Source organism: Primulina eburnea, chromosome 12 (genome assembly GCF_022965805.1).
Source record: "Primulina eburnea isolate SZY01 chromosome 12, ASM2296580v1, whole genome shotgun sequence".
In the NCBI taxonomy this organism is placed as follows: domain Eukaryota; kingdom Viridiplantae; phylum Streptophyta; class Magnoliopsida; order Lamiales; family Gesneriaceae; genus Primulina; species Primulina eburnea.
The window spans coordinates 19,143,523-19,171,087 of record NC_133112.1 but is presented as its reverse complement, the minus strand read 5'-3'; the positions used below and the strand labels follow the sequence as shown (position 1 = coordinate 19,171,087).

Below are 27,565 nucleotides of genomic sequence, written 5' to 3'. Positions count from 1 at the left end.
CAAATCAAGAACTGATCCTCCCAGCTGCCTCTCAAGATGTATCAGAGGAGGCAACTGAACCATCAATTCAAGAACCTTCAAAAGAACCAGCTGCTGCTCCTTCTACCTCAGTTGCTCCTTCATCCTCATCTTTAGCACCTCTATCTTCTAATGTTGATCCACTGCCTTATTCTGAAGATGATTTATCTCCTGGCCAATCTAGATGGAGTCATCAAATCAGTGACCTTAGATATTCAGCTGGACACTTCTAGATCAGTTGAAGATGTAATTGAAAAACCAGCTGATCAAGCTGTCATTTCTGAAGAACCAGCTGAAGAAATCATGTTTGAACAACCGATAGAGTCAGTTCAGTCAGAATTTGTGACTGAACAAGCAGTTTTGAAGCAATCTGTACAACTGCATTCAGTTTTGACTGAAGAGGATCAACTGCATTCAGTTCCGACTGAAGAACCGGTTCCTCCGCCAACAGAACAACCAATTGATGATCCAGTTGTTGAACCAACTGAAGAATCAGTTATTGAACCGATCAAATAACCTTCTAATTCTTTTGCTCCTCTATCTGTCTCTTCTCTTCCCCAGGTACCTACAACTGAAGGAATTTTAGAAATAGCTATGCATGAATTAGAACAAACTGACGGTGCGATGGTTGTGTTTACTTCACAAGAGAGGGAACAAATTCCAGAAACTTCCGGAGCCATGTCTCCCAGAATTTCAGAATCTGATGCTCTATTTGAAGAACTCCAAACCGTTCAATCAAATCTCGTCAATATGATGAATGCTATTTCTGCTATACAATCTACTCAACTTGCACATACTCTGAAGCTAAATTCAAACTATGAATTTACAACAGAGAAACTGGGTCAGCTTAACAAAAGTGTGACTGATCTCTTCCTCCAGATGGAAAATATCAAGAAAGACAGGTTTTCGGCTGAATCTCACTTCCAAACTCAGGAACTAGTCGGCAGGCGATTTGACTTTCTTGAATAAAAAGTCACTAAAAGGATTGACCTGCTGCAAAACATTATGTTGAATGCCGTATCAGATATTGCATCATATGTCCGCATTTTAACAAGAAAAGTGGATGTGATTGACAAAAAGGGAGAAGTTATGAGAGAAACAGAAGAAGAAAAAAATAAGAAGAAGAATGTATGAAGATCAACTGATTTCAGTTCAATTGTTGAAGATTCTTTTTTCTTTATTTTTTGTACGAATCTGTACATTAGAAGAGTTATTTTATCTACAATAAAATCAGAGTTCTATCTTAAGTTCAGCTGATCGGTTCATACATAACAAGTTTTGTCAAACACCAAAAAGGGGGAAATTGTTGGAAACTAAGTTTTTGTAGCTTGAAAAACTAAGATTTTAAACTTATTGGAATAACTGATCAAAAGAGAATGAGCTTAACTGACTAAAATCATACAACTGAAGTTGCCAATAGCTGAAGATTAATGCGTACATTATCAACGGCAACTGAAGCCAGCTGAATCTTATCTACGTCGAACTGATCAGTTGAGCAAAATCAAAATGAGTGATCAGTTGAGAACTGATCAGTTGAAACAGTCAGTTATGAGCTTTCCAGCAGAGTGTTTTTCAGCGGATCTTTCAGATGTACACGTCATCAGTTGAGAATGATAACCGACAAATAGTACAAATAGACTGCAAATCGTAGTGGAACGCCGCATTTCAGAGTCTACAGTGTACAAATGTCCGAAGAATGTTGACGTGGATAAAGAATCAAATTGTATTTATTGTTACCGTTGAAGAGATGCCTATAAATAGGCGAGAAGAGCAGTTGAAAAAAACACAAGCTTTTACTCATCTTGTTGTTACGCTTCTCAAGAACATTCACAAGCTCACAGTTTTCAGAAACATCAGTAGCATTCAAGGCTATATTTCGACCTTCAATAGCACAAGTCATTTGTTGTATATTCATTCAAGTTCTGCTAAGATCAGTTTATGAAATGTAAGAAAATTGTATACTAAAAGTTTCAGTTTTGGCAGTGTTAAGTCCAAAACTGAAGTCGGTTTATACAATCTTGTATTGATCAAATTTTTTTAGTGAATATCATATCTTTGTGATAGAAGGGGTGACGTGACGTAGGAGGGATTCCATCTCTGAACATCCATAAACTCTTGTGTGTCATTTTATTTCAGTTACATATTCTATCTTTCAGTCAGTTTACTTCCCAACTGTTTTCCCAGTTAAACTAATTGTCATTGACTGACAAGATTTCCAGTTTCAGTTTCTTACAAAACTGACACTATATTTTTCAAAAGCTACATAATCGAAAGTTTTTATTCGACCCCCTCTTGTAAACACTTATTCCAGTAGTCAACCGATCCAACATATTTTATTTAGGAAAGTTCATGAAAATATTAGCCGAGTTCTCGAAAAACTCATATTTTATTCGAAAATCGAATACCGTTAAAAATTACGATTCGGCGTATAAAATCACTTAAAAACACCTTATTTTCAAAAATATCAACTAGCATCAACCTTATTTTAAATAATTAAAAATAATTATTTAATAAAAATATTTTACCATTTTCAACGTTTGGTCTCCGTTCCTCGATCGCATCTCGAATAACCTTTAGAAATATAGTTTCATGCATCCAAGTAGAATACTACATCCTAACCATATAAACATATCTAACATAACTAATTAGACAACTAAAATTATTTAATTATCTATTTTCCATTTCCCCTATATTTTATGCGTTGGATTACGTCATCTTATTTTTGGACATTAGAGAATCGCTTCATTCTAATAATCGAGATGAGAGATATGATCAAAATACCGCAATTGCTCATGCCCAACTGATTACTGTTTTCGTGCAATCAGTTCGGTAATTCAACGATCAGTTAAACCTTGTTAACATCTGATTTTGCCCAACTGCCATGAGTTACGACTTGTTCCAAATCGAGTTTTCTGATCAGTCAAGCTGACAGATTGTCATTTGAATCATCCAGCTGAGAGATATCATCAAAACAACGAAACTCGCCAGAATTTCAGTTTGGCTAAATTCAATTTCATTTTGTTTCTTGTGTTTGCAACTTCACACGTGAGTAAATATGTTAGAAATATAATAACAAGTTTTGTTAACATCAAAATCAAGATTGCAAACATAAATTTTCAAACAAATCTCATCAAATATGTATGTGTGTTTATATATATAAATATGATTGTTTACAGATTAAGTGAAAATGCTAAAAAGAATTAAAAATCAATTTTTAGTTAAAAAAATAATTTTAAATTTATTTATTTAAAAAATACTATTAATTTGAATTCTAGGAGATAATAACATTTATGCTTCTCTTATAATTAGTGTAATAATTATATTAAAAAAATTATAATTATAATTTTAAACTTTGTACAATTTCAAGATTAAAATTCATTAAATAAAGAAATAAAATATAATTTGTAAATAAAAAAAATTTATTTTATCAATTATATCATAATTTTTTAAAAAAAATTATATCTTAAAATCTTAATTTTTATTTTATTTTTTTATCTTGCTTATTGTGAGACTATTCAACTTCTAAGAATGAAGCGACGTTATTTTTTTGAATCCTCTTTGTTATTATTGAATATGTGTAAATTTGTATAAATTATAAATTAAAAATCACAAAATCAAATATAGAATTCAAAATTTTTTATTATATTAAAATAAAAAATCGACAAAAAATGAAAAATGGGAAAAAAAAACATGTATATGGTTAGAAATTTTGAAAATTAGAGAATGATAGAGATAATTGAAAAAAGAGAAGATGAGAAGAGAAGAGAAAAGACGTGAAAGAGAAAATATATGAGCTTGTGTAGAATAAGTTAAAAGTTTTAAAAATCTATCGGAATTATTAGGTTGAATCAAAGATATTTTTTGACAATTTATAGTTATATTTTAAACTTTAATGTTGGTATGCTATTGAATTATATGAAATTATTACAAATCAAAATTAAGGGTGTCAATTCGGGTGGGTGGGGTCGGGTTGAGCAATAGTACTATTAAAAAATTGATCAACTCGAACCCGAGCCAACTAGAAAACTCTCAACTCGAACTTCAATCTGAATCAACCAGTATAACCCGATTTTGAATTTTTTTTAAAGAAAATTCAAATAATAATAATAATAATATTTTAATTAAAACACATAATAACAAAAGCTCCCTCATATATGATTTAAATTTGAAAGTCTAATCGTAGAAAAATAAAGTATATTTACTAAATCAAATAAACAATTATTTAAAAAATAAAAAATGCTCAAAATAAATGTTAAATTATGAAAATTTATGATATAAATATATAATAAATATTTTTTAAGACATAAAATATATAAAAAAACGTAGACAATATTTATTAATTATATATATTTAAAAAAAAATAAATTTTCGGGTCAATCCGAACATGTATTCAATCTAAAATTTTAATGACTTTTTTTAAAAGGTGGACTTTTGTGGAGTTGATGGATTTTGATTGACTTTTATAGAATCTCATGAAATTGTAAAATATATTTCATATACTCTTATAGACTTTTTTTCAAGATTTTTGTAGACTTTTGTAAACTTTTATAATTATGATTTATTTTTTTATTAATTTCTTTTAAATAATTATTGGACATGTATAACCTATTCAATTTTAATTTTTTTTTATTTATGAAAATGTAAATGAATTTTACTTACTTAAAAGTTAAATAAATTTAATTTGTGAAAAACGACAAATGAACTATCCAATTTATTGAAATCAAAATTTCAATTCTTTATGTCAATTCAACATATTAATGAACAATAATTTTATAAGTTCATAATAAAATTTTATTAAAATGAATAATCAAAATAATAAGTAGACTTTTACATAAAAAAATATAATCATTATTGACAATTTGATCAACATCGCTCCACATTCCATTGGCTATGGTATCCCTCCATGCATTAGCTCTTACTCATTGTTGTTCTTGAGCATCAAGTAACTGATCAAAGTTGTCATCTCCATAAACTTGTGCCGATGAAGACAATTGAGCTTCATTATCTGGTTCAATTTGAAATTCATCACATCGACACTCCTTTCGAAGAAAATTGTGTAATCCAGCACAAGCCAATACAAGCTCTGTTTGGGTCGTATATGGAAATGGAGGGGCCATCTTGAATATTTTGAACCGTGATTTAAATATACCAAATGTCCGCTCTATAACATTCCTCAAAGAAGCATGACGAATATTGAACAACTCTTTAGCATTTTCAGGGTGACGACCTTGACCTGTGAATTCTTGAAGATGATAACGTACACCTCGAAAAGGAGCCAAAAATTGACGTCGATTTGGATATCCGCCATCCACTAAAAAATATTTACCTATCAAATCATATTTGTAAAGTTAATTAACTAATGAATAATATACATAATCTTTGATAGTTACAAAAAATATTAATAGTCATGTAATATGTATGTTAGGATCGGTTATTGACTAAGGAGTGTTTAGAAGGGGGGGGGGGGGGGGGGGGGGTTGAATAAACACTTCTAGAAATTTAAATGTTTTTCGAAAAAGGTAGTTCAGTTTTGTTACAAACTGAACTAAGTATCCTGTCGGTCAATATCAATCAGTTAAACTGAATAAGCAGTTGCGGAAAATAAACTGATTGAAAGATAGAATATCTAACTGGAAATAAAAAGCTGAAGTAAAGACAACACAATATGTTTCTGGATGTTCGGAGAATTGAATAACTCCTACGTCACCCCTTCTATCACAAGGATGGGATATTCACTAAAAGACTTTGATCAAGTACAACGCTTGTACAGACCCTCTTCAGTTAGGACTTATCTATTGCCTGATCTGAAACTCTTAGTATAATACAGTGATCTATGTAAGTAACTGAACTTAGCACTTATCGAATTATCAATATTTCAGAGTGCTAGCTTGCTCAATGTGTAGCCTTGATTGCTACCAATAGATCTGATAAGTGTGAGCTGAGATTTTGACAGAGTAATGGCAAGTTTGAGATTGGTCAATCGTATATATTGTCAACTGCTCTTTAGTCATATTTATAGACTTTATCTTTCAACGGTAATTTTGAATTCTCGTATCCGTTGATTGCCACCTTATCATTTCTTGGACAATGTTCTTGATTGCCGCTTCATCATTTATTGTAAGACGGCGTATTAATCTCAATAGCCGAAATACGTTGTTCTATGCAGTGCGGCTTTCCATATTCAGTTCCTGTCTGATATGTCTTTTTGTCTGTTGCATGATCTTTCCCGAGGTATCTTCAGTTGAGAAGCTTTAATGTTTTCGGCTGAATGTTTTAACTGATCTGTTCTCAACTGATCAGTTTGTGTCAACTGATTTCAGTTGAATGTCCAGCTGCCGAATTTGCTTTCATGTATTAGTTGATTTGATCGATTGGTTTATGTTTTGTCAAACTCCAGAATTTAGTTTCCAACAATTTCCCCCTTTATGGTGTTTGACAAAACCAAGAGATTTAACTCAGCTCTTTGTTGATAATAGATTACGCAACTGAATCATCGAATATCTGGGTTTCTTGTAGATAATATAGAAGTCTGAGAAAATGATATCAGTTGATAATAATAGCTTGATTAATTCTTCATCTAATTCTTTAGCATAACTGAATCATAAAATAATTGGTCAAATGATATCAGTTGCTTCAGCTGCTTTCCCCCTTTTTGTCAAATACATCCATCTTGTCAGATAGCTTGCGAACGTGAGAAGAAAGAACCGTGACAGAGGATGACATATTTTCAATAGCAGTAGTCATTGTGACTTGCAGTAGTTCAATTTTCCGAGACACAAGCGATTCCACATTGTCGACGCGTTGGGTAATTAATTCTTGAGTTGCAGTCAGACTGGACATGATACCTCTATTTTTCTGAATATCACCAACTGCAAAAGAGAGAGCGGTAACAGCAGATTGAATATCCTTCAGTCTTTTCAAGGATTCCTGATTATCATCCAACTTCAGACTGTGCGAAAGTTGCGTATTTTGAATTTTGGAGATGGCAGTAATTATTTGACTCATACTGTCCTGCATATGTTGGACTTCTTCAAAAATGAGATCAAAATCTGCTGAAGATGGAGGATTGGATTGTCGAGAAGTGCTTGGTTTACTTGTATCAAGTTCAGAAACGATCAAGGCTTGATCAGTTGAGATGGTTTCAGTAACATTTCGAACTGAAATATCATCAGCAGGGATTTCTGCTTGATCCCGAGGTGGTGAGGAAGGATTTTGTTCAGTTGATGGTGACACAACTTGAACTGATTTCTCTAGGGATTGATTGATTGAGTCATCTGGCATATCAGTTGGTATGACCTGATCAGCAGATTGATCTGGTGGAACAATTTCCACTGAAGGAATAGAGACCTCTGGATTAGTTTGATCAACAGAGTGATCACTATCATCACTGGTGCAAGGTGGATCCTACCGGCTTGAATTACTTCATCAATATGAGCGAAAGACAGCTCAGCTTCAGTATATAGTTGTTGTTCAACAGGTGGTGAAGAAAGATTATCAGAAACTGGCTCTTCAGTTGGAACAAGAACTAAAGCTGATGATGGTTCTGTTGTGTTAGAGGGTGCTTCTTCAACTAGTTCCACATCATCATCTGAATCTTCTTGGTAGACTACTAGTTCTTGATCCAATTCCCAAAATTTAATTTGAGAAAGTAGCCCTATAAGGTCAGTGTCAAGCTGAGTAATTACAGCTTGATCAGCATATGCAGTAGGACAAGTTGGCAAGTAGTTGTTTTTAAGTTTAGCTACAAATTGAGCCAACTTCTTCGCTCTCATCTGATCAAAGAAATAACTTTTCCTCTCTAAGGCTTGAGCAATAGAGGCAGCTTTGATAGTTCGAAGAACAAAGGCCTCCAGCTTGATGAATTTTCTGAGCTCGGACTTTTCCTTCAGTTGCTTGGCAAAAACCTCAGTATGATAGGCTACCCAAGCATCATAGGACTTAGTCTTTGCAGCAGCAAAACTGTTCACTTATAAATGAGATGATAGTGGTGATAATGTGATCAGTTCAAAGCTATTTCAACATGTCTGATTCTGATGCATGCAGTAGCACGCACGTTCATGTGACTGATCAGTCAGCCCATCGTTTAGCTGAGATTAAAAGAAAGATGGAGAAATATGTTTTTCAGAAGGTATTGTCAACCTGGGAAAAGATTGATGAGTTGAAGATGGTGAGTGACAGTGGTGTCATTCCTACTCGTGCTCAGGAGAGAAGAGCATTGAAATACCTTGCTCGTTTTGAGGTTAGCCACGTTAATGATTTGTTGAAGACAAATGTCTTTTAGAAGCAATGCTATGGAAGGAGTGGCATGTTGTTGATAAGATTTCAAAGTCAAGGGCATTTGCTGGAGTTCGAATTTATGAGTTGAATGACTGGGTTAGGGCATGGCTAGATACAGTTGGATCTATGATTTCTTCTGTAAATTGGGAACGTTGGTATTCTTAATGAAATATTATTATCAATTTGTTGTATTCTTATTTTCTGCACTTAATTCTGTTAATGAAGTTATATCAATTAAACCAAGAATATTTCGGAAATAAGAAAACTTAGCCTCTGGTAACGGTTTTGTGAAGATGTCTGCTGCTTGTTGTTCCGTTGAGACGTATTCTAATCTGATGTTCTTCTTTAGTGCATGATCTCTGATGAAATGATGTCTGACATCTATATGCTTAGTCCTGGAGTGAAGAACTGGATTGTATGCAATAGCTATTGTACTAGTGTTGTCACAGAATATTGGTGATTCCTTTGCATCAACACCATAATCTTTCAGTTGTTGCTAGATCCAGAGTAGTTGGGCACAGCAGCTTCCAGCAGCAAGATATTCTGCTTCAGTTGTGGAAGTTGCTATGGATGTTTGCTTCTTACTGAACCAAGAGATCAGTCTGTCTCCAAGAAACTGACATGATCCACTTGTACTTTTACGATCAAGCTTGCATCCTGCATAATCTGCATCTGAATAGCCGACTAAATTGAAATATGAGTCTTTAGAGTACCATAAACCAACATTTTCCGTGCCTTTAAGATATCTCAAGATACGTTTGGCCGCAGAAAAATGTGATTGCTTGGGGTTAGCTTGAAATCTTGCACATATACATACAGCAAACATAATATCAGGGCGACTAGCAGTTAGGTACAATAAAAAACCTATTAAACCTCTGTATAGTGTCGTCTCAACTGATATTCCCCCTTGATCAGTGTCTAATTTAACTGATGAACTCATTGGAGTGCTTGCTGCTGAACAAGATTCCATGCCAAATTTTCTTAGCAATTCCTTGGTATATTTGGTTTGACTAATAAATGTTCCTGAATCCAGTTGCTTTACTTGTAAACCAAGGAAGAATGTCAGCTCACCCATCATGCTCATCTCGAATTTATCCTGCATCAGCTTTGAAAATTTCTTGCATAATTTGGGGTTAGTTGACCCAAAAATAATATCATCAACGTAAATTTGAACAAGTAAGATATGATCATTTTTCGAGAATTTAAACAAAGTCTTATCAACTGATCCAACAGAAAAATCATGATCAGTTAGGAATTTTGAGAGGGTTTCATACCAAGCCCGTGGAGCTTGTTTGAGACCATATAATGCTTTGTTCAAATGATAAACGTGATCAGGAAAATTATGATTGACAAAACCTGGAGGTTATTCAACGTAGACTTCTTCTTGCAATTGGCCATTTAGGAATGCACTTTTCACATCCATTTGATAGACTTTAAAGTTTTTGAAGGATGCATAGGCAAGAAATATTCTGATTGCCTCCAGTCTTGCAACTGGTGCATATGTTTCATCATAATCAATTCCTTCTTCTTGTCTATACCCTTGTGCCACTAGCCTTGTTTTGTTGCGCACAACTGAACCATCTTCGTTCAGTTTGTTTCTGTACACCCATTTTGTACCTATAACAGTTTTAGAAACTGGTCTTGGAACTAAGTTCCAGACATTGTTATGAACAAACTGATTTAGCTCTTCTTGCATTGCATTAATCCAATTAGGATCAGCAAGAGCTTCGGCAGTTTTTGTTGGTTCGATTTGAGATACAAAAGCTGAATGAATAAATAAATTGAGCATCTGATTTCTTGTTCTTACTGGATCAGATGGGTTACCTATTACCAGTTCTGGAGGATGTGATTTCTTCCATCTAAATTCAGCATTGTGTGCTTCACAGCCAGCAAATTCTTCATTAGGTAACTGAATGTTCTCAGTTTCAGTTGGAGCTGATTCAGTTGATAATTGATTTCCATTAGTTTGCTCCATTAACTGATTGTCAAGATTTGCTTCCAATTCAGCTGGTTGATCCAATATCTCAGGTTCAGGTGTATGAAAGATATTCTGATTATTACGACTTTCGTCTGAGTCATCATCTTCCAGACTGATATCTGTAAATCGATCAGCTAGCTCAACTTGATCAGTTGGCTTATCGATTAGTGCAGTTTCATCAAAATTAACATGTGCAGATTCTTCAACATTCAAGGTTTTCTTATTAAATACTCTGTAAGCTATGCTAACTGATGAATATCCAAGGAATATTCCTTCAGCTGATTTGACATCGAATGCTTTTAGATAATTTTTACCATTGTTATGAATAAAGCATCTACAGCCAAATATTTTGAAGTAAGTGATTATGCTTTTTCTTCCATGCCAGATCTCATATGGTGTTTTCATGTGATTTTTATTAATCATTGATCTGTTCTGAGTGTAGCATGCAGTGTTTACTGCTTCTGCCCAAAATCTTTGAGAAATACCTGAATCAGCAAGGATCGTTCTAGCAGCTTCCTTAAGAGTCCGATTCCTTCTCTCAGCTACACCGTTTTGCTGAGGTGTTCTTGCTGCTGAGAACTCATGCTTGATTCCAGTATTTTCTAAAAAGTTTGAAAGTGTTTGATTGATGAATTCAGTTCCTCGATCAGATCTGATTCGATCAATCCCAACTGATTTTTCATTTAAAAGTCTTTTGAAGAGTTTAATCAGTTGTGCAGCAGTATGGTCTTTGGATTTGAGAAATATAACCCAAGTAAATCTTGAAAAGTCATCTACGACTACCAAGGTGTATTTCATTCCCCCTAAGCTCATGACTGGTATTGGACCAAAGAGATCCATGTGCAATAATTCTAAGCATCGGGATGAAGATTTACAGCCTTTGTTTTTTAAAGAGGATCGAACTTGTTTTCCATACTGACATGCTGAACAAAGTTTTTCTTTTGAAAAATTTATTTTGGGCAAACCAGTTACAAGTTCATGCTTACTCAGATAGGCAAGAGATTTAAAATTTAAATGATTTAACTGTTTATGCCACAACCAGTTTTGAGATGATTTAGACGCAATGAAGCATACTGGTGTATAAGGTTGATCATTCCAGCTGACTTTGTAAGTGTTTCCACACCTTTTACCAGTTAGAATAATCTCTTCAGTTGAGTTTTTGACTGAACAAGAGTGTTTGTCAAACTGAACTGAGAATCCATTATCGCATAACTGACTAATGCTTATCAGATTATACTTAAGATTCTCGACTAATAAAATATCATTAATGGTGAAGTTACCATGGATAAGCTTACCCTTACCCACAGTTTTACCTTTGGAATTATCCCCAAAACTTATGTTTGGACCATTGTATTTGACCAGTTGAGACAATAAGTTTGAATCTCCTGTCATGTGTCGTGAACATCCACTGTCCAGATACCATATTGATCCAATGCTTGTTCCTATTGTCTGTAATTAAACACAAAATAAGATTCTGGTACCCTTTTCTATTTGGGTCCAAAGTTGATTAGTCCTTTAGGAATCCAGACTTGAATCAGTCTAACTGACCGTCCTGTTGCTGTATTCCATATGGTCCTTCTCTGTTTGTGTGTGCTTGGTGTATGGTGTGTGGATGATACAACATGTGTTTTGTCCTTTTTCAACTGATTGTTCAGCCGATATCTTTTCTGAACTGGTTTACTGTTGTAGTAGTTTGAGTAGCCATATGAATGTTTTCTGCTGAGAGTTTTTGGTTTCTGATTCCATGAGTCAGTCTTACCCTTTGGATTATATCCAATTCCACATCTCATGCCTTTATTCATATTCTGAGATGGCTGTTCAATCAGTTTGCTCGACTCTTCTCGATTTTGTACCATAACTGATTTTACAAAGTGAATATATTTCCCTTTGTTCATATTCAGTTTTGGTTGAGTATCTTGGGAAGACAAATCATCTTTACTACAGAATCCTAAACCAGTTTTATCATCAACTGATTTCTGAGAATTCTGTATATTAGTTAAAGCTTTAGATGATTTGTTCCAAACTTGAATGAGCTCATGGAGCTTTGTATTTTCAAGCGACAATTTTTGAATCATTGATTGATTCCTGCTTCTTTCATTAGTGAGCTCAGCAATTTCCCTTCTCAGACTCAACATTTCAACTGATTAATCAGTTTTTGTTTTATCGTCTTTGGGATCATCTTGCTTTGCTCTGAGTTTTTCAAATGATAAAGCAAGCTTTTGATACTCACTGACCATGTCATGAAGAGTTGAGATGAGTTCTTCTCGTGTAAAATTGATAGAACTAAAATCAAATACCTGCTCGCAGCTTGATTGATCTTCTATGTTATCTGCCATTAGACATGTTACTTCTTCCTCATCCTCACTTGAACTGCAAGAGCTTTCTGGATCTGACTCTTCGCTGTCAGTTTCTGCCCATTTGGCTTTGCTATCTTCAGCTAGGAGTACTTCATGTTTCTTCTTGTAAGGTTTCTTTTCGTCCTTAGATCTCCTTTTATGCTCATACATTTTCTTCTTTCTTTCAGTTGAGGTTTGATTGTCCTTTTTAGGCTTTGGACAGTTGGCAATAAAGTGACCGGATTTGCTACAGTTGAAACATACATTAGACTCTTCTATGGAGTTGTTTCTTTGATAGTTCTTCTGAAAATTTCCTTGATTTTTCCTCATGAATCTTCCAAATTTCTTAATGAATAGAGACATGGCATCATTGCTCAGCTGATCAGCAGTTTTCTCAACTGAACCAGTTGATTCATTTCTAACAGCAGTCAAGGCAGTAGTTGCTGCTGGAGTAGATGGTTCTCCTTCTCGAGTTTGAAGTTCAAACTCATATGCTTTTAGATCTGCAAATAAATCATGAAGTTCAACTTTGTTAAGATCTTTGGATTCCCTCATTGCCATAGTTTTGACATCCCATTCTTTGGAAAGTCCTCTGATTACTTTCAACGCTACTTCTTTATTTGTATACACTTTTCCAAGTGCATTTAGTTCGTTGATGATACAGCTTGTTCTTTCATCATACTCATCCATTGTTTCTCCCATCTTCATTCTGATGTTGTCGAACTTCTGCATAGCAACTGAAAGTTTGTTTTCTTTTGTTTGATCATTTCCTTCGCAAAGTTGAATTAACTTCTCCCAAATTTCTTTGGCGGTTTTGCACATTTTGATCTTACTGAACGTTACTTTGTCCAGTGTCTTATACAATATGTCTTTTGCAACGTTGTCTAGATTTGCCTTTCTCTTGTCCTCTGTAGTCCACTCATCTCGAGGCTTTTCAATTCGGTGAGGTGCCCCTTCAGTAATAGCAACAGCTGTGTTTGTTTTCAAAATTTTCATGGGTCCGTCAGTTATCACGTACCACATGTCATCGTCTTGTGCAGCTAGATGAGCCTGCATTCTGATTTTCCAATCATCAAAATCTTCCCTGGAGAACATTGGAATCTTATTGAATGAAGACATAGTGATTAGATTGAGGATAGATAATCTTTGACAGGATATGCCTTGCTCTGATACCACTTGTTAGGATCGGTTATTGACTAAGGAGTGTTTAGAAGGGGGTGTTGAATAAACACTTCTAGGAATTTAAATGTTTTTCGAAAAAGGTAGTTCAGATTTGTTACAAACTGAACTAAGTATCTTGTCAGGTCAATATGAATCAGTTAAACTGAATAAGCAGTTGCGGAAAATAAACTGATTGAAAGATAGAATATCTAACTGGAAATAAAAAGCTGAAGTAAAGACAACACAATATGTTTCTGGATGTTCGGAGAATTGAATAACTCCTACGTCACCCCTTCTATCACAAGGATAGGATATTCACTAAAAGACTTTGATCAAGTACAACGCTTGTACAGACCCTCTTCAGTTAGGACTTATCTATTGCCTGATCTGAAACTCTTAGTATAATACAATGATCTCTGTAAGTAACTGAACTTAGCACTTATCGAATTATCAATATTTCAGAGTGCTAGCTTGCTCAATGTGTAGCCTTGATTGCTACCAATAGATCTGATAAGTGTGAGCTGAGATTTTGACAGAGTAATGGCAAGTTTGAGATTGGTCAATCGTATATATTGTCAACTGCTCTTTAGTCATATTTATAGACTTTATCTTTCAACGGTAATTTTGAATTCTCGTATCCGTTGATTGCCACCTTATCATTTCTTGGACAATGTTCTTGATTGCCGCTTCATCATTTATTGTAAGACAGCGTATTAATCTCAATAGCCGAAATACGTTGTTCTATGCAGTGCGGCTTTCCATATTCAGTTGCTGTCTGATATGTCTTTTTGTCTGTTGCATGATCTTTCCCGAGGTATCTTCAGTTGAGAAGCTTTAACGTTTTCGGCTGAATGTTTTAACTGATCTGTTCTCAACTGATCAGTTTGTGTCAACTGATTTCAGTTGAATGTCCAGCTGCCAAATTTGCTTTCATGTATTAGTTGATTTGATCGATTGGTTTATGTTTTGTCAAACTCCAGAATTTAGTTTCCAACAATGTAGGTATTTATTATGTCCCCATTTAAATATGAAATGCCAGCATTTGCCATTTAAGCTATATAACTCCATCAACATTCATAGGTCTTACTCGGAAAAAAATAACAAAGCTACAAGTCTATGACTATGTACCCGTCTGGCAGCTGTGGACACATTGTAAAGATAGAATCTCTATCGACACTCTACATAACTTTGTGTAATATGGTAAAGCCAATTTTCGTTGAAAAAAAATTTAGTTGGAATTGGTAGGTCTAATCTTAAAGCTTGAACAGTCCCAACCATCAAACATGATGCTTTGAATTGTGTTACCGAACAATAAAGATTCATTTACGTCAAGTAATCATGTCGATGTGATGAATTTCAAATCGACACTCCTTTAATATACAATAATCACAATGATTCAAGAAAAAACACAATTCATCACATGTCGGATCATTCATAGTTTTTATGAGATGAAAGAAAATTTATGAAATACAATAATCATAATGATTCAAGAAAAAAACAACAATTCATCTATTTTTACACATAAATATTGGCAATATAATAAATTCAAGAATGACCAATCATACCTTTGAATAGAAGAAATTTTTTTGAGAGAGTGAAGAACCTTAGAGATGGCTTGAGATAGAAGAGAGATAGCGTATTTTTCAAAAAAGAAAGTTCATCAAAATCTTTGGTATAGGTGGAAGAATATTTTAGATTTTCTGCAATTGTACATAAGGCTTCAAGGCTTGTACATGAATAATAAAATAAGAATCCTTGAAAATCAATGGATTTTTTGGATACCTCTTGACTTTTGGAGAGTTTTAAAAAGTCAAGTTTGAATACCACATGACTTTTTAAAACTCTACCAAAATCCATGTTGAATACCACTAAACATATATAGAGTCATTAAAAGTTTAGATTGAATACCTCTAGATTTTAAAATTCTATAAAAGTCATTAAAAGTTTAGATTGAATACACCCCATAACCCAATTATTTTTTTCGGGTCAGTTATCGGGTCCAATCCGATCTGACCCGAACCCGAACCCGAAAACCCCAAACCCAAACATTATTTTTTTCGGATTGAACCGTGTCGGGTTGATGGGTCGTGTCAGATTTTGACACCTCTAATCAAAATTATTAAAAATCAACTGGAAATTTAAATATATTTAAAATTTCATAAAATTTTAAAAAATCAATTTAAATATGGGTTCTTTTTAAAACTTTTGGAAATTTATGTTGAATACCTGTTTTTTCTGTTGATTGATCTATGAAATATGCAAAAATTTTAATTCAGTACTATTCTGAAATAGTGAATCAGCCCTCTCAATTCTCTATATCCGCGCCACCACACCAAAACTAACGCCACCGTCTCCGTCTCCGTCTCCGTCTCCGCCTTATATTCTAATTTACGCACAATTGTTCTCTCTATGATCGGTGGAGTCTAACGCGGCAACATAAGGTTGAGTGCCGGCAATTGACGCCGTTTCGGGATGCCCCGGATGATTATCGTTGGGTCTAGGGCTGCTTGAACTTTTAATTTATTGTGGTTCAATCGAAGAATTGGACGGCATGCCTCCAGCGAGAAAGCGTGGAGCGAAAGGTGCAAAGACGAAAAATGAGTTGAGTTTGGGCGATCTCGTCCTCGCCAAGGTTAAGGGTTTCCCGGCCTGGCCTGCCAAGGTGCATTCTTATTCTATTTGATGTATGTCCATATGCGTTTATTCTTTATCGTTCTTTATTTTCATAAAGTTTTTTTTTAAGAAGTTATTTATATGCTTATATGATGTACGATGAATTATTCTCTCCGGAAAATAGAATTTAAATTTTCGTTTACTAAACACCTTTATGGAGTTGCATTGAGTTTCGGAGTTTGATAGAAATATGGAGAGGTTAATTGCGGTCTTGAGAACTAGAAGACATAGGGGTATAACATGTAGTTGATTTTGCATTTACTCATATTGGGTTTAACTTCAGCGGAGTTGCATTCAAGGCATGGGAACGAGGGTTGCAACTTAAAATTTTTGCTCAATCGCTTATTATTTGGTTTAAAATGTGTTGTCTAATTCTGTAAATGCATCCCCTTAGTCTGGCACGCATCATCAGGTCCATACATGTAGGTGATTATTTGGAGACACGTATTCGGCTCTTGTTAGCCGTCTTTTGTGTTCAGGTTTCTTTTGCTTTTGTGTACCGTATCTGTAAGTAATCCTGGGTGTCTAATTCCATTTGATGCCATTACATTTAGGACCGTGTCGAAACCCCACCTTATTCTTGAATGTATGCTAACTATTTTCCTCTTGATCAAGGTCATTAGGCTGCTTTCACAATGTGTTCATTCACTTGTTTATTTAGTTCATAAGCTGATGTTGTTGGCTCTTTCTTGATAGTGCTAAGTTAAATTTCAGTTGGCTGATTGACTAACCTTTCATGGCTTTAAATTCCAGATAAGCAGACCTGAAGATTGGAAGCGCAGTTCCTGATCCAAAAAAATATTTTGTCCAGTTCTTTGGTACATTAGAGATGTAAGCACTTCCTTTTTTTTTTTTAATCTTTTCCTTGTACATATGCTGAGAGGGCTTGATTTCCAAGTTGACTCAGTTTTTTTATTTTTAAGATCTTGTGAGGGTTTAATATCAATTTTTGGGTAATTGCATGGGTGAAAGATTAGGAGTATTCTTACAATTGGACACTTTTAGAGGTACAATTTAGTGGAGGCTGTTTTGATACTAATTTAATTAAATCGAGATGGATATTAACGCACTGATATCCAAAGAAGATTTATACATTGCCCTTGTAACTAGGTGGAATCTGATATTTTTCCTGATAATTTCCCTAAATGCGATGTAGAATTAACATTTCTAGGTTTGGTCCTGGCTATGGGTTCAGGGCTTTGAAATTTATGGCGGCACATTTTTAATTGAATGCAATTCTGTAACGGGAATGCAAACAGTAGATGCATTTCCTAACATTAATTATATAAGATCACACACGTTGCCTCATGACTGTTTTATGCTTTATGCTGTGTTAGGTCGATGAGAATATATATTTGTATGATGTAGTTTGTTGCTTTGTTTTGAAGCAGTTGCTTCCTACTGCTTTAAATACCTCAAATTGCCGTGCGATCCTTATTTTAAAGAATATTCTTTGATACTGTTCACCCTTCCACTGGATGAAAATGGTTAATTATCTCATTTTGATACGTTTCCACTATATATTATTGGTGAGATCTCTTCTATTTGTAATATAATTTCCTCCTTTTTTCAATACTTTGATCCACGGTTTCCTACTTTTAGTGAAGTTATTCCTTGATTTTGTTGATCCGGGCGCGTTTTTTTGCTGTTTAATTTTGGTTACGGGAAATAGATGTTAATATTGTCTAAAGCTTTATAGAGCACTTAAAATATTATAACCTGCTGCTCTCGTTATCTTATTCCTCGGCAATGACTAGTCTCAGCAGCTGATATTTCAGAAGATGGTTGCTGTTTGAAGATATATTTGACAGGGAAAATGCTTCCGCATCATTGTGGAATTTAGTATTGATATGTGGTCTGCTGTTCGGTTATGGAAATATTAAATTGAATATATACAAGTTTCAACCACAATCGAGAAATTCCCTTATTAAGGTTTCATTTTTCTTAAAAGTAATTTCATATATAGCTCGATGCACATTCTTTATTGCAGATGAACACATTCTTTATTTCTAGCATCTGCAAATGTTTGGTATTTTATAACTGATGTTTAGAATGAAAAAACAAGGATGGCTAATGGCTTACATGATATTCTCCTTTGAATTTTTGTGTTTCCTTTTCATGACAGAGCATTTGTCGCTCCTGCGGATATCCAGGCATTCACCATTGAAGCAAAAAATAAATTGTCTGCTCGCTGCCAGGGTAAGACAGTTAAGTATTTTGCCCAAGCAGTGAAGGAAATCTGTGAGCAATATGAAAATTTACAGCATGAAAGTTCAAGTGGTACAAGGGATGACAACAGCGAACAAACTTTAGCATCAGAACATTCTACTGATCCGGTGGTAAGTGATATTTTGGAGGTTAGTGAAAAAGTTGGGATTGAAATGAATGAATCACACTGCAAAACAGAGATCAATAGTCTGAGTGAGCTGGGCTCTAGGCTAGAGCATTGTTCAATAAGACAAGGTGAGATTGAGTGTCAAGATATAAACCCTTACTTGTCAGGTGGAGTGGATCGTAATTTATCAACGTGTGTATCTTCAGGAAAGATTAGTAAGATTTCTAAAGATCTTACTAATCTACCTTCCAATGTTAAGAAGGAATGCGCTGGTAATGTGAAAGCGGAGGAGGGTAGGCATTCCGATAGTGGCTGGAGTGAATCGGCAAATGGCCAGCAAAAGAAGCTGGCAATGGGATCGAAGAAGAAACCTGAGGGTACAGTGCACAAGAATAGTAGTTCTGCTGTACCTCATGAGTATACTGGGGACAGAATGCAAATAAATTTTTCTTCAGATAGCAATACAAAAGTGTCATCTACAGGTAATTCAAAATCCGTTTTAGTTGTAGGCGAGGAAAAAAGAGTTGCGGTGGATAAAACACGCTGCGACTCCAAAGATAATAGACGGGAGGACGCTGAAATAAATTTGGAGCAAAGTGAAGTTATCTCCAGGAAAAGGATGAAAACCCAACATGGATCTGAAAAACATGCTTTTCAGAGTAGTGTGACGACATGTCCTGCCAAAATGCCAAAATGTACTGACATTGGAAATGATGCTAGCATGTCAAGATCGCAAAGAAACAGGAAAAATGATTCCAAAAGTCCTAATGTTCTTGATGGAAAAATGAGTGATATTGAACTCAAGAGGTCAACATCAGATGGGATACCCCAGAGTCAGCAGCCCTCCAGAATACAAATAAATAACGAGTCAAATCATTTTTCTGATGAAGATGGTCTTCCCTCACCTAAGCGTCATCGCAGAGCATTTGAGGTAATGCCTAGTTCTGCTACGGCTTCTGAAAGTAAATTAGGAGGTTCTGCATTACACAAAAGTGACTTAGTACGTCCTAACAAAGTTCGATCTCCAGTTACACAATTGCCCTCAAAACGAAGAGCTGTCCGACTATATGACGACGGCGACGACGAAATGCCCAAAACTCCAGTCCATGAAGGATTTACCAACAAGGTTTCTGTTACTCCACGTGCACCAGATTTTAAAAAGAAAACTGTTGTGCATGGTGAGAGTTTTGTCAATGATCAAATGTTTTCTAGAGATAGAGGAACTACTGATGATCGTTCAAAGGAACAGGCACAATATGCTCGAGTATTGAACAAAGCTCCATCTCCAAATTTTCAGCTAGGCTTGGTGAAGATGGCTGGAGAATTGTCAGCTGCACATGTATCTTCTAGTTTATCCCACAAAGATGATGAAAAATTACCCTCTATGGAGATTAGACCAGTTTCTGCTACCCCTGAAAAGTTTCCTCGGTCTATCACTGGTACCAGACCATTAGCTGAACAGCAGATCATTAACTTCAGCAAGGAACCTGGCAATGTTTCTCAGAAGAAAGCTCCTGCAGGAGGCAACAGAATTCTTCCTACTGCTTCTGACAGATTAACTTCATCTCCACACGAAGTGATAATTGACAGAAGTAATCCAGCTTCTTCTCGAGAGAAAAGGAATGCTGCTGTGAAGTCAGATTCAAGGATCAACGATTCTTCTCTCATGCTGGGACACCCTAATAAGAACTTTGCCCCACTTCATGAAAGGTAACTAGAAGGTCTTGATAGAATGAACATTAATTTAGTTTCTTGTTAGCTTTGCTTATATTTGAATGCACATTGCTCAGGGTGGATGTTTTTAAACATGACGAAACGAGTTCTTCGATTAATGCAAAAATTCCAGAGTCTGTCATGTCCATGAAACATCTCATAGCTGCTGCTCAGGCTAGAAAAAGAGAAGCTCACTTACAGAGTTCTTTTGGATTTCTTTTTCCACTTTTGGATAATGAATCTGAATTGCACAGAAAAAGCTCAAGCCCTGCCCCTGATACCACGGTCTTTGAATCAAGCAACACGCAACCGAATGTACAAGGGTTACGTTCCATTTCTCCTTCTGCTGATGTTCACCATCTTTCATCGACTAGTCAACATGAAAATGAAGTTCTTGAGGAGAGAATGTTGAGTTCCGCCGATCATGCTATTGGGGATCCTTTAAGCGGAGGTACTGAAGCGGCTGTTGCTCGTGATGCTTTTGAAGGGATGATAGAGACATTGTCAAGGACCAAAGAAAGCATTGGGCGTGCAACTCGTCTTGCAATTGATTGTGCAAAGTATGGGATTGCCAATGAGGTACATATTTACTGTGTAATAACATTTTCAGCTTATTTTAACTTTGTTTTCTATATCCCATAGCTTATTGCTATCTGCTCAGTTGTCAACATGACCCCGTGCATTTCCCTTTTATGATTTTGTTAGGTTACTGGGGTAAATCATCGGTATTCTCCTAGTTCCAATTGATTGAAAACTTGTTTTTTAATGTTTTTGTTTTATGCGAGAACACATGCTTTGGGTATTATGCATTCTTGGCTTGTTTGATTTAATCCTTATGAATAAGTAAGATTTTTTTCGTGAATTTTGGGATGTCATTTTCCTAGGAATTTCAGGCTATTTTCATGGATAAAGGCCTTTGATATATTGTGGTATTGCATGTTAATGTATCATGGGAGATATCAATGCCAATGTTCTGGAACTTAAGTAGAGATGTGAAGAATGCTTACATCATTTGACTGAAGCGGGTCATCATTAACTTAAAAACATTCATAAAATTAATGTGGATTTGGATATTCAAACTGTCATCTAGATAAATCCCGTACTATTATTCCAATACAAAAGTGCACAAACTACTATATTCTTAAGGAAATATATGTGGTTGCTTCGCCGACTGATTGATTCTGTTCACTCAATCGTTTGTGGAAAGCCCAATGTTCTGCTCGGTGTAGCTTGCTGTAATCTCATTGTTGTCATTCTGTCTCTGTGATTTCTTTTGTTGGGTGATTATCATAACACAACGCATTTTCCTTGGAAAATTTAATATGCTTTTGAACCTTCTGTTCCACGCCGGTTGCTGTTTATCTGTTTGTTGTTATTTTGTCTCCATTGTTTCTTTTGTTGTGGTTATCATAACACATAATGCATTATCCTTGGAAAATTCAAAATGTTTTTCAACCCTTGATTTTGTGCAGGTTGTTGAACTTCTCATCCGTAAGCTGGAAAACGAGCCAAGTCTTCATCACAGAGTGGATCTGCTTTTCTTAGTTGATTCAATAACCCAGTGTTCTCATAGTCAGAAAGGTTTGAAGAGATTTTGTTCCTTTTATCTCTATACACTCTTTGCCCTCTCCTCTCCTCTCCTCTCCTCTCCTCTCTACGTCTCTAGGCACAAATGTTTGAAAAATCTAGAGCACTAATAATTCAGTACTTATCTCAAGAATAATGTGCTGTTTTTGTACACTTGGCTGCCTTTTTTTTAATTTTCCCCTCAATTCTTGTCTCGCCTGATGTGATGGAGATATCTTCTGATTTATTTCTTGGAATATTTTCTTCAGGAATAGCAGGTTCCTCCTATATTCCTACTGTTCGAGCAGCTTTGGACCGTCTCATTGGTGCTGCTGCCCCACCTGGTGCAGGTGCAGAGGAGAACCGCCGGCAAGTTCGTAAGGTGACTGTAATTTATGTAAAAGTGACTCTTCTGACAAGGTGCAGAATAACTGAGTTGCAATCTTTTCTTAGGTCTTGCGATTATGGATTGAGAGGAAAATCTTGCCAGAGTCTGTTCTTCGCCGCTACGTTGATGATATTGGAGTAGTAAATGATGATACCTCCAATGGGCTTTTACTACATCGGCCTTCCCGAGCTGAGAGAGCTATTGATGATCCTCTCAGAGAAATGGAAGGCATGTTCGTGGATGAATATGGGAGGTCTGGACTCTCTTTCCACTTGGAGTGATCTTTACATTATATTTCCTCTCTTGTTATTATGTTTTTTGCAGTTTATGCTTTTCATTATAGGTTATCATTGGCAGTTCCTTTGTCTACTTGCAATATCCCCAGATGAGAGACATATTTTTAAAATGCCCATAGTTGGTGGAATTTTTTTTTTTTGGCTTGGTCTTTTTTTGTATTTTATTTTGCTTAACTAATAACAATGAATGTGAGACTCTTTTTAGTTCTTGTAGTTATTAACTTTGTTCATGAATCTTGAAATGTCATAGTTTTCTGGCATGCTTTCTGCTTCAAATTTGTATGCCGAACTCAAGTTTATCAGCTAGTGTTGTTTGGGATCTTTGTCTTTTGATGGTTTCATAATTAATGTGCTTAACAAATTTCTCTGTAGTATCTCATGTGCCTTCGAGTTACACTTTGTTGAGCTCTCATTACTTTTCCTCTCCAAGATGATCACTTGTTATGGTTTCTGTAATGTTGATGTGATCACAATGTTAATTATTACATGTTTCAAGCACAATATTCTTGGATGACTTACAGCTGTTTTAGTGTCTGTTTCCCTCATATGCGATGCTTTGTTTTTTTTTTGTGTGGATTTTGGTTCATTTCTTGATAATTAATTTAGTTTTTCGCAACTATCATAATTTGCGCGACATTAATCTGTTACATTCTAGAAATAAATTGAAATATATTGCTTCATTGTGAGCCCTGGTTTATAGCAATGTAAATAACTCGATTGAAGTCTGAGGTCTGGAATCTTTTTTTTAAATCTAATAAGCAAGTTTATGTTTTATATTGGTTCAGCAATGCTACATTTCAGTTACCTGGATTATTATCATCTCGTGTCTTCGAAGAAGAAGAGGAAGAGGAGGATAGTTTGCAGACAGATTTCTGCAAAGAAATTGCTGATATATCACCATCTGAACGTTCTCCTGTGATAAGAGATCCTGAGAATTGCACCGTTACTCCAAGTGATAGGCGACACCGGATTTTGGAGGATGTTGATGGTGAGCTTGAAATGGAAGATGTTTCAGGACACCAAAAGGATGAAAAACTATTGTTTATTGATTCCACTTTTGAAGTTGCTTCACTCGAGCCAAACTTAGATGGGATCTTTACCTCAGCTTCAAACAAGAATGCTCAGTGGCTGCCTTCTCCTGAGGATTCTCCCCCATTGCCTCCTGGTTCTCCTCCTGTAACACCACCTTTACCTACTTCACCACCTCCGCCCCCCTCACCTCTCCCCTTATCAACACCCCCACCCCCAACAACTTTGTCAGAGCAACAGCTATTTCCTCCATTACCCGTTGGTCCTCCTCCACCAGTGCGTTGTCATCAATCATTGCCACCTCAACCTGCATTAATGTCCCAACTCATGCCTTCGCTGCCATCCTCAATTTCAACTTCTTCAACATTAGCTTTTCAACCCCCTCCTGTATTGCATGAAATTGGTGGCAAACTAACCGTGAGTTTTCTGGCTTTTTACTTTATGCATGTTTTTTCAGTTGCATTGATGTGACATTGTTATATGTTAAGAATGTAAAGAATGTATTTTTTTAGGGAAATCAGCATGCCCATATGGTTTCGAGTACTCAAGGATTTCATATTGATGCATCTGTCAGGAGTGAAGCATTGTCCCAGCAATCTTCTTGTTTTCCTCTCGCTGGGGTTGGTAAAGCAGTAGAACATAATGGTTTTAATTCATCAAGGACTGCGGAATATAGACATTGCGATGCATATATGAATCTCCAATCATCACAACACAGGCAATTGCCTGGTAGTGCACCTTTTGCGCATAGGCCTTTGCATCCTGAACCCTCACCTCAACACCCACCTACTCATTTTTCTTATCCAAAATCCTCAGTCCAGCAACATCAATATCCCCCTTACTTGCTGCCAAATTTTTCGGACTGTTCGAGGAGGTATGGTGCAGATGAATCTTGGAGGATGCAAGTAAATGAGTTTTCTGATTCTCCGCATGTTGGGTGGATGTCAGCAGGGAGATCATGTTCAGGTCCCCCTTATCCTCATGAAGGTGTGTGGAACTATCTTTGTTGTTATATTTAACACTGGTAAACTATCTTGATTGAGGTATCGCTGTTACAAACTTTTTATTTATTCTAGATCATTGTGATTAAAAAATAAGTTTTCTTGGGCTACCTTTTAAAAACTTCAGATTTCTGGCATTTGTTTGCTTCGGATTGTCTCCGACGGTCCACTCTGATCAACTGCTTTAATACTAAGAAGCATGTGTAGATTGTTTGATTTGCTTGGTTATTTTGATATGGTTAAGAATATATGGTTTCAAGTTCTCACCTGAGCACATAGTTCTTGTAAAATATTGCTTGAACAGTTTTTATTTTAATTTTACTTCTTTGTACAGATGGATGTTACAAAATAAAAGTACTCTGAAATCTTTGTCCAATTTTAACATTTGAATTGACTAAAAAGTCACGTATGTTTATCATTCAATGATGAGTTACATTCTGAATGAAGAGAACAAATATAAACTGAGTTAACAATGAAATAAACTCAAATGCCTGCCTTCTTATGCACATGTACAAAATCAAGTTACTTCGATGACAATGTTTGTTAAATCCTGAAGATGTGATCAGTATTTGTTTAGTTTTTCTTTTCTCTCTGTTTTTCTTTTTCTTTTTTTCCCTTGTTTGTTGTTTATAGTTGTGGAAGCTAGTGGTTGAAGGTGTAGCGTAGAAAGGCTGCTGTAGCACTGTTGTTTTATCTTTTCCTGAAGGATGCAAATACTGAAGCATTCATTGACTTTTGCTTTTGGAAGGACTTGTTTTTCTCCCCTATGTTGGTGTCCGTGTTCATCAATTAAAAAGTATTAGAGTTTGTGTGATTGCAATTTTATGAGCATTTATAAAGTATTTATTTGTTGCAGGCTATTTTGAACCGCCTCAAGAAAGGCCTCCCATAAATGCTGTTAATTTTCAGCCCCCTGCCCCAAATTCTGTAGCAGCTGCTATGCAAATATCAGGTGATACTTCTAGTGCGGAGAACCTACATGATGTTCATTGCCACTGTAAATGCTATTATGCTGATTCGACTTTGTGTTGTACTTTGTCCCAGTTCATGGTCCCCCAGTGATACCTGGCAGACCGGACATGTCTGCAGTGAATTGGAGACCAGCGTGATATTCATTCTGAGGCTTACAGATCTAGGGTGAGCTTTGATCTTACCTTTCGGTTACCATAAATATACATACTTCTGTCAAAAACAATTTTATGTTAATTGCCTTGTAACATCAAGTAATTATTTTTTTAAAAGAGATCCGTTATTGATCTAAATATGAGAGCACCTCAAGCTCTTACAAAGTAAAGACTTCATCGTTCTATATCATAATTAACTTTGAATTCGTAAATAAAAAATCGGTGACGGAAAAAAATGAGAAATTTGTTTATCACGGATCAATTAAGGGTGCCATGAATACAATTCAGGTATGATGAAATGGGAGTCAGAGTTTTGGATGAACTGGAAATATGAATTGGAAGTTGTCCTGTACAGTAAGCTTCGTTAGTTTGCTCCTGAGTTTGTGGAGAACGTTCATATCTAGAAGAGGATAATGATTTGTTATCTTTTTTTTAATATATTATGTAGGAGTTCTTTTTTTTTTTTTATATAGGAAACGATAATTAATATTAAAGTGTAAATGATTACATCAGTGGACTAGAAATTCATTGTGGTAATGTAGCACACAATATTAAAACTAGCTTAGTGATACACATATTCCCAATGTCTCATCAAATCGAAAATGGAAACATTCTTGAAATCTTTATGACTTCCGATCCACGTAGCAATGTTAATCTTGATTTTTTCCCGGCACATTTTTGTATTTGCCTCAATATCTTCGAAAATTCTTCGGTTTCTCTCCAACCAAACTGTCCAACAGATGCAATGAATCACGACTTGCCAAAAAATTCTTCCTCTATTACCGGTTGGTTGTCCCAAATCCATATGGATTAACTCTTTGGTTGACTTAGGTACAACCCAAACCAACCGCAGCTCTTGCAACGCTCTAACCCACAAAGATGTCGAGAATGGACAATGGATGAGCATATGATCCTGAGTCTCTAAATCATTTCTGCACAGCACACACCAATTGGGACACAAAGCAATTCCAGGGCATCTTTTTTGAATCATCTCCGAGGTCGAGAGTAGTTGTCCCAAGAAAAAAGCTGGATCTTGTTTGGAACTGCAACTTTCCAAATAGCATGGAACAATTGGAACGGAGGAAAAAGATCATTAGGGAAAAAAGACTCGTAGAATGAGCTAACTGAGAAAATACCCGAAGAATCCCCGCTCCACAGAATAACATCATCTACCCCTTCAACTAACCTAACCGACTCTAATACTTCTAATAACTCTGACAACTGATCAATCTCCTCATCTCTCACCACCCTTCTAAAATGAAGATCCCAAGAATGGTTGCGCGCGACATTATCGAACTGGACAAAATATGATATAGGCATATTGTGAAATGATGATAGCTGAAACAATGTTGGAAAATAATCTTTGAACGAAGAGTCCCCCCACCATCTATCTTCTCAAAATCTAACCTTATTCCCTCCTCTCACTTAATAGAAACTCTCTGTTTAAAAGTCGGGTATATACGGGAAATAAACTTCCATGGGCATCTAAACGTGACGTGTCTTGCCAACCCCCCGCATCCCATCAATTTTCTTGTAACCCATACTTACTAACAATTATCTTCTTCCACACTGTCCCATCTTCTTGGAAAAATTTCCACCACCACTTCCCGAGCAATGCCTTATTTCTGAAACTAATGTTCGCAATTCCCAATCCCCCTTTATCCTTCGGT

At 35.7% G+C, this 27,565-nt stretch overlaps 1 protein-coding gene across 1 annotated transcript in view; it reads left to right on the top strand.

Moving 5' to 3' along the window:
- Positions 1–16,036: 16,036 nt before the first annotated feature.
- The window catches only part of LOC140808239 (ENHANCER OF AG-4 protein 2-like), a 28,700-nt gene continuing 17,171 nt past the window's right edge, over positions 16,037–27,565 (top strand). Inside the window, 13 exon segments of the mRNA XM_073165313.1 lie at positions 16,037–16,432; positions 17,197–17,226; positions 17,228–17,274; positions 18,569–18,906; positions 18,985–20,488; positions 20,569–21,070; positions 21,964–22,072; positions 22,327–22,439; positions 22,511–22,698; positions 23,527–24,187; positions 24,283–24,757; positions 25,628–25,723; positions 25,816–25,908. Coding sequence (XP_073021414.1) covers positions 16,322–16,432; positions 17,197–17,226; positions 17,228–17,274; positions 18,569–18,906; positions 18,985–20,488; positions 20,569–21,070; positions 21,964–22,072; positions 22,327–22,439; positions 22,511–22,698; positions 23,527–24,187; positions 24,283–24,757; positions 25,628–25,723; positions 25,816–25,880 — 4,239 coding nt within the window. The 5' untranslated portion in view covers positions 16,037–16,321 and the 3' untranslated portion in view covers positions 25,881–25,908.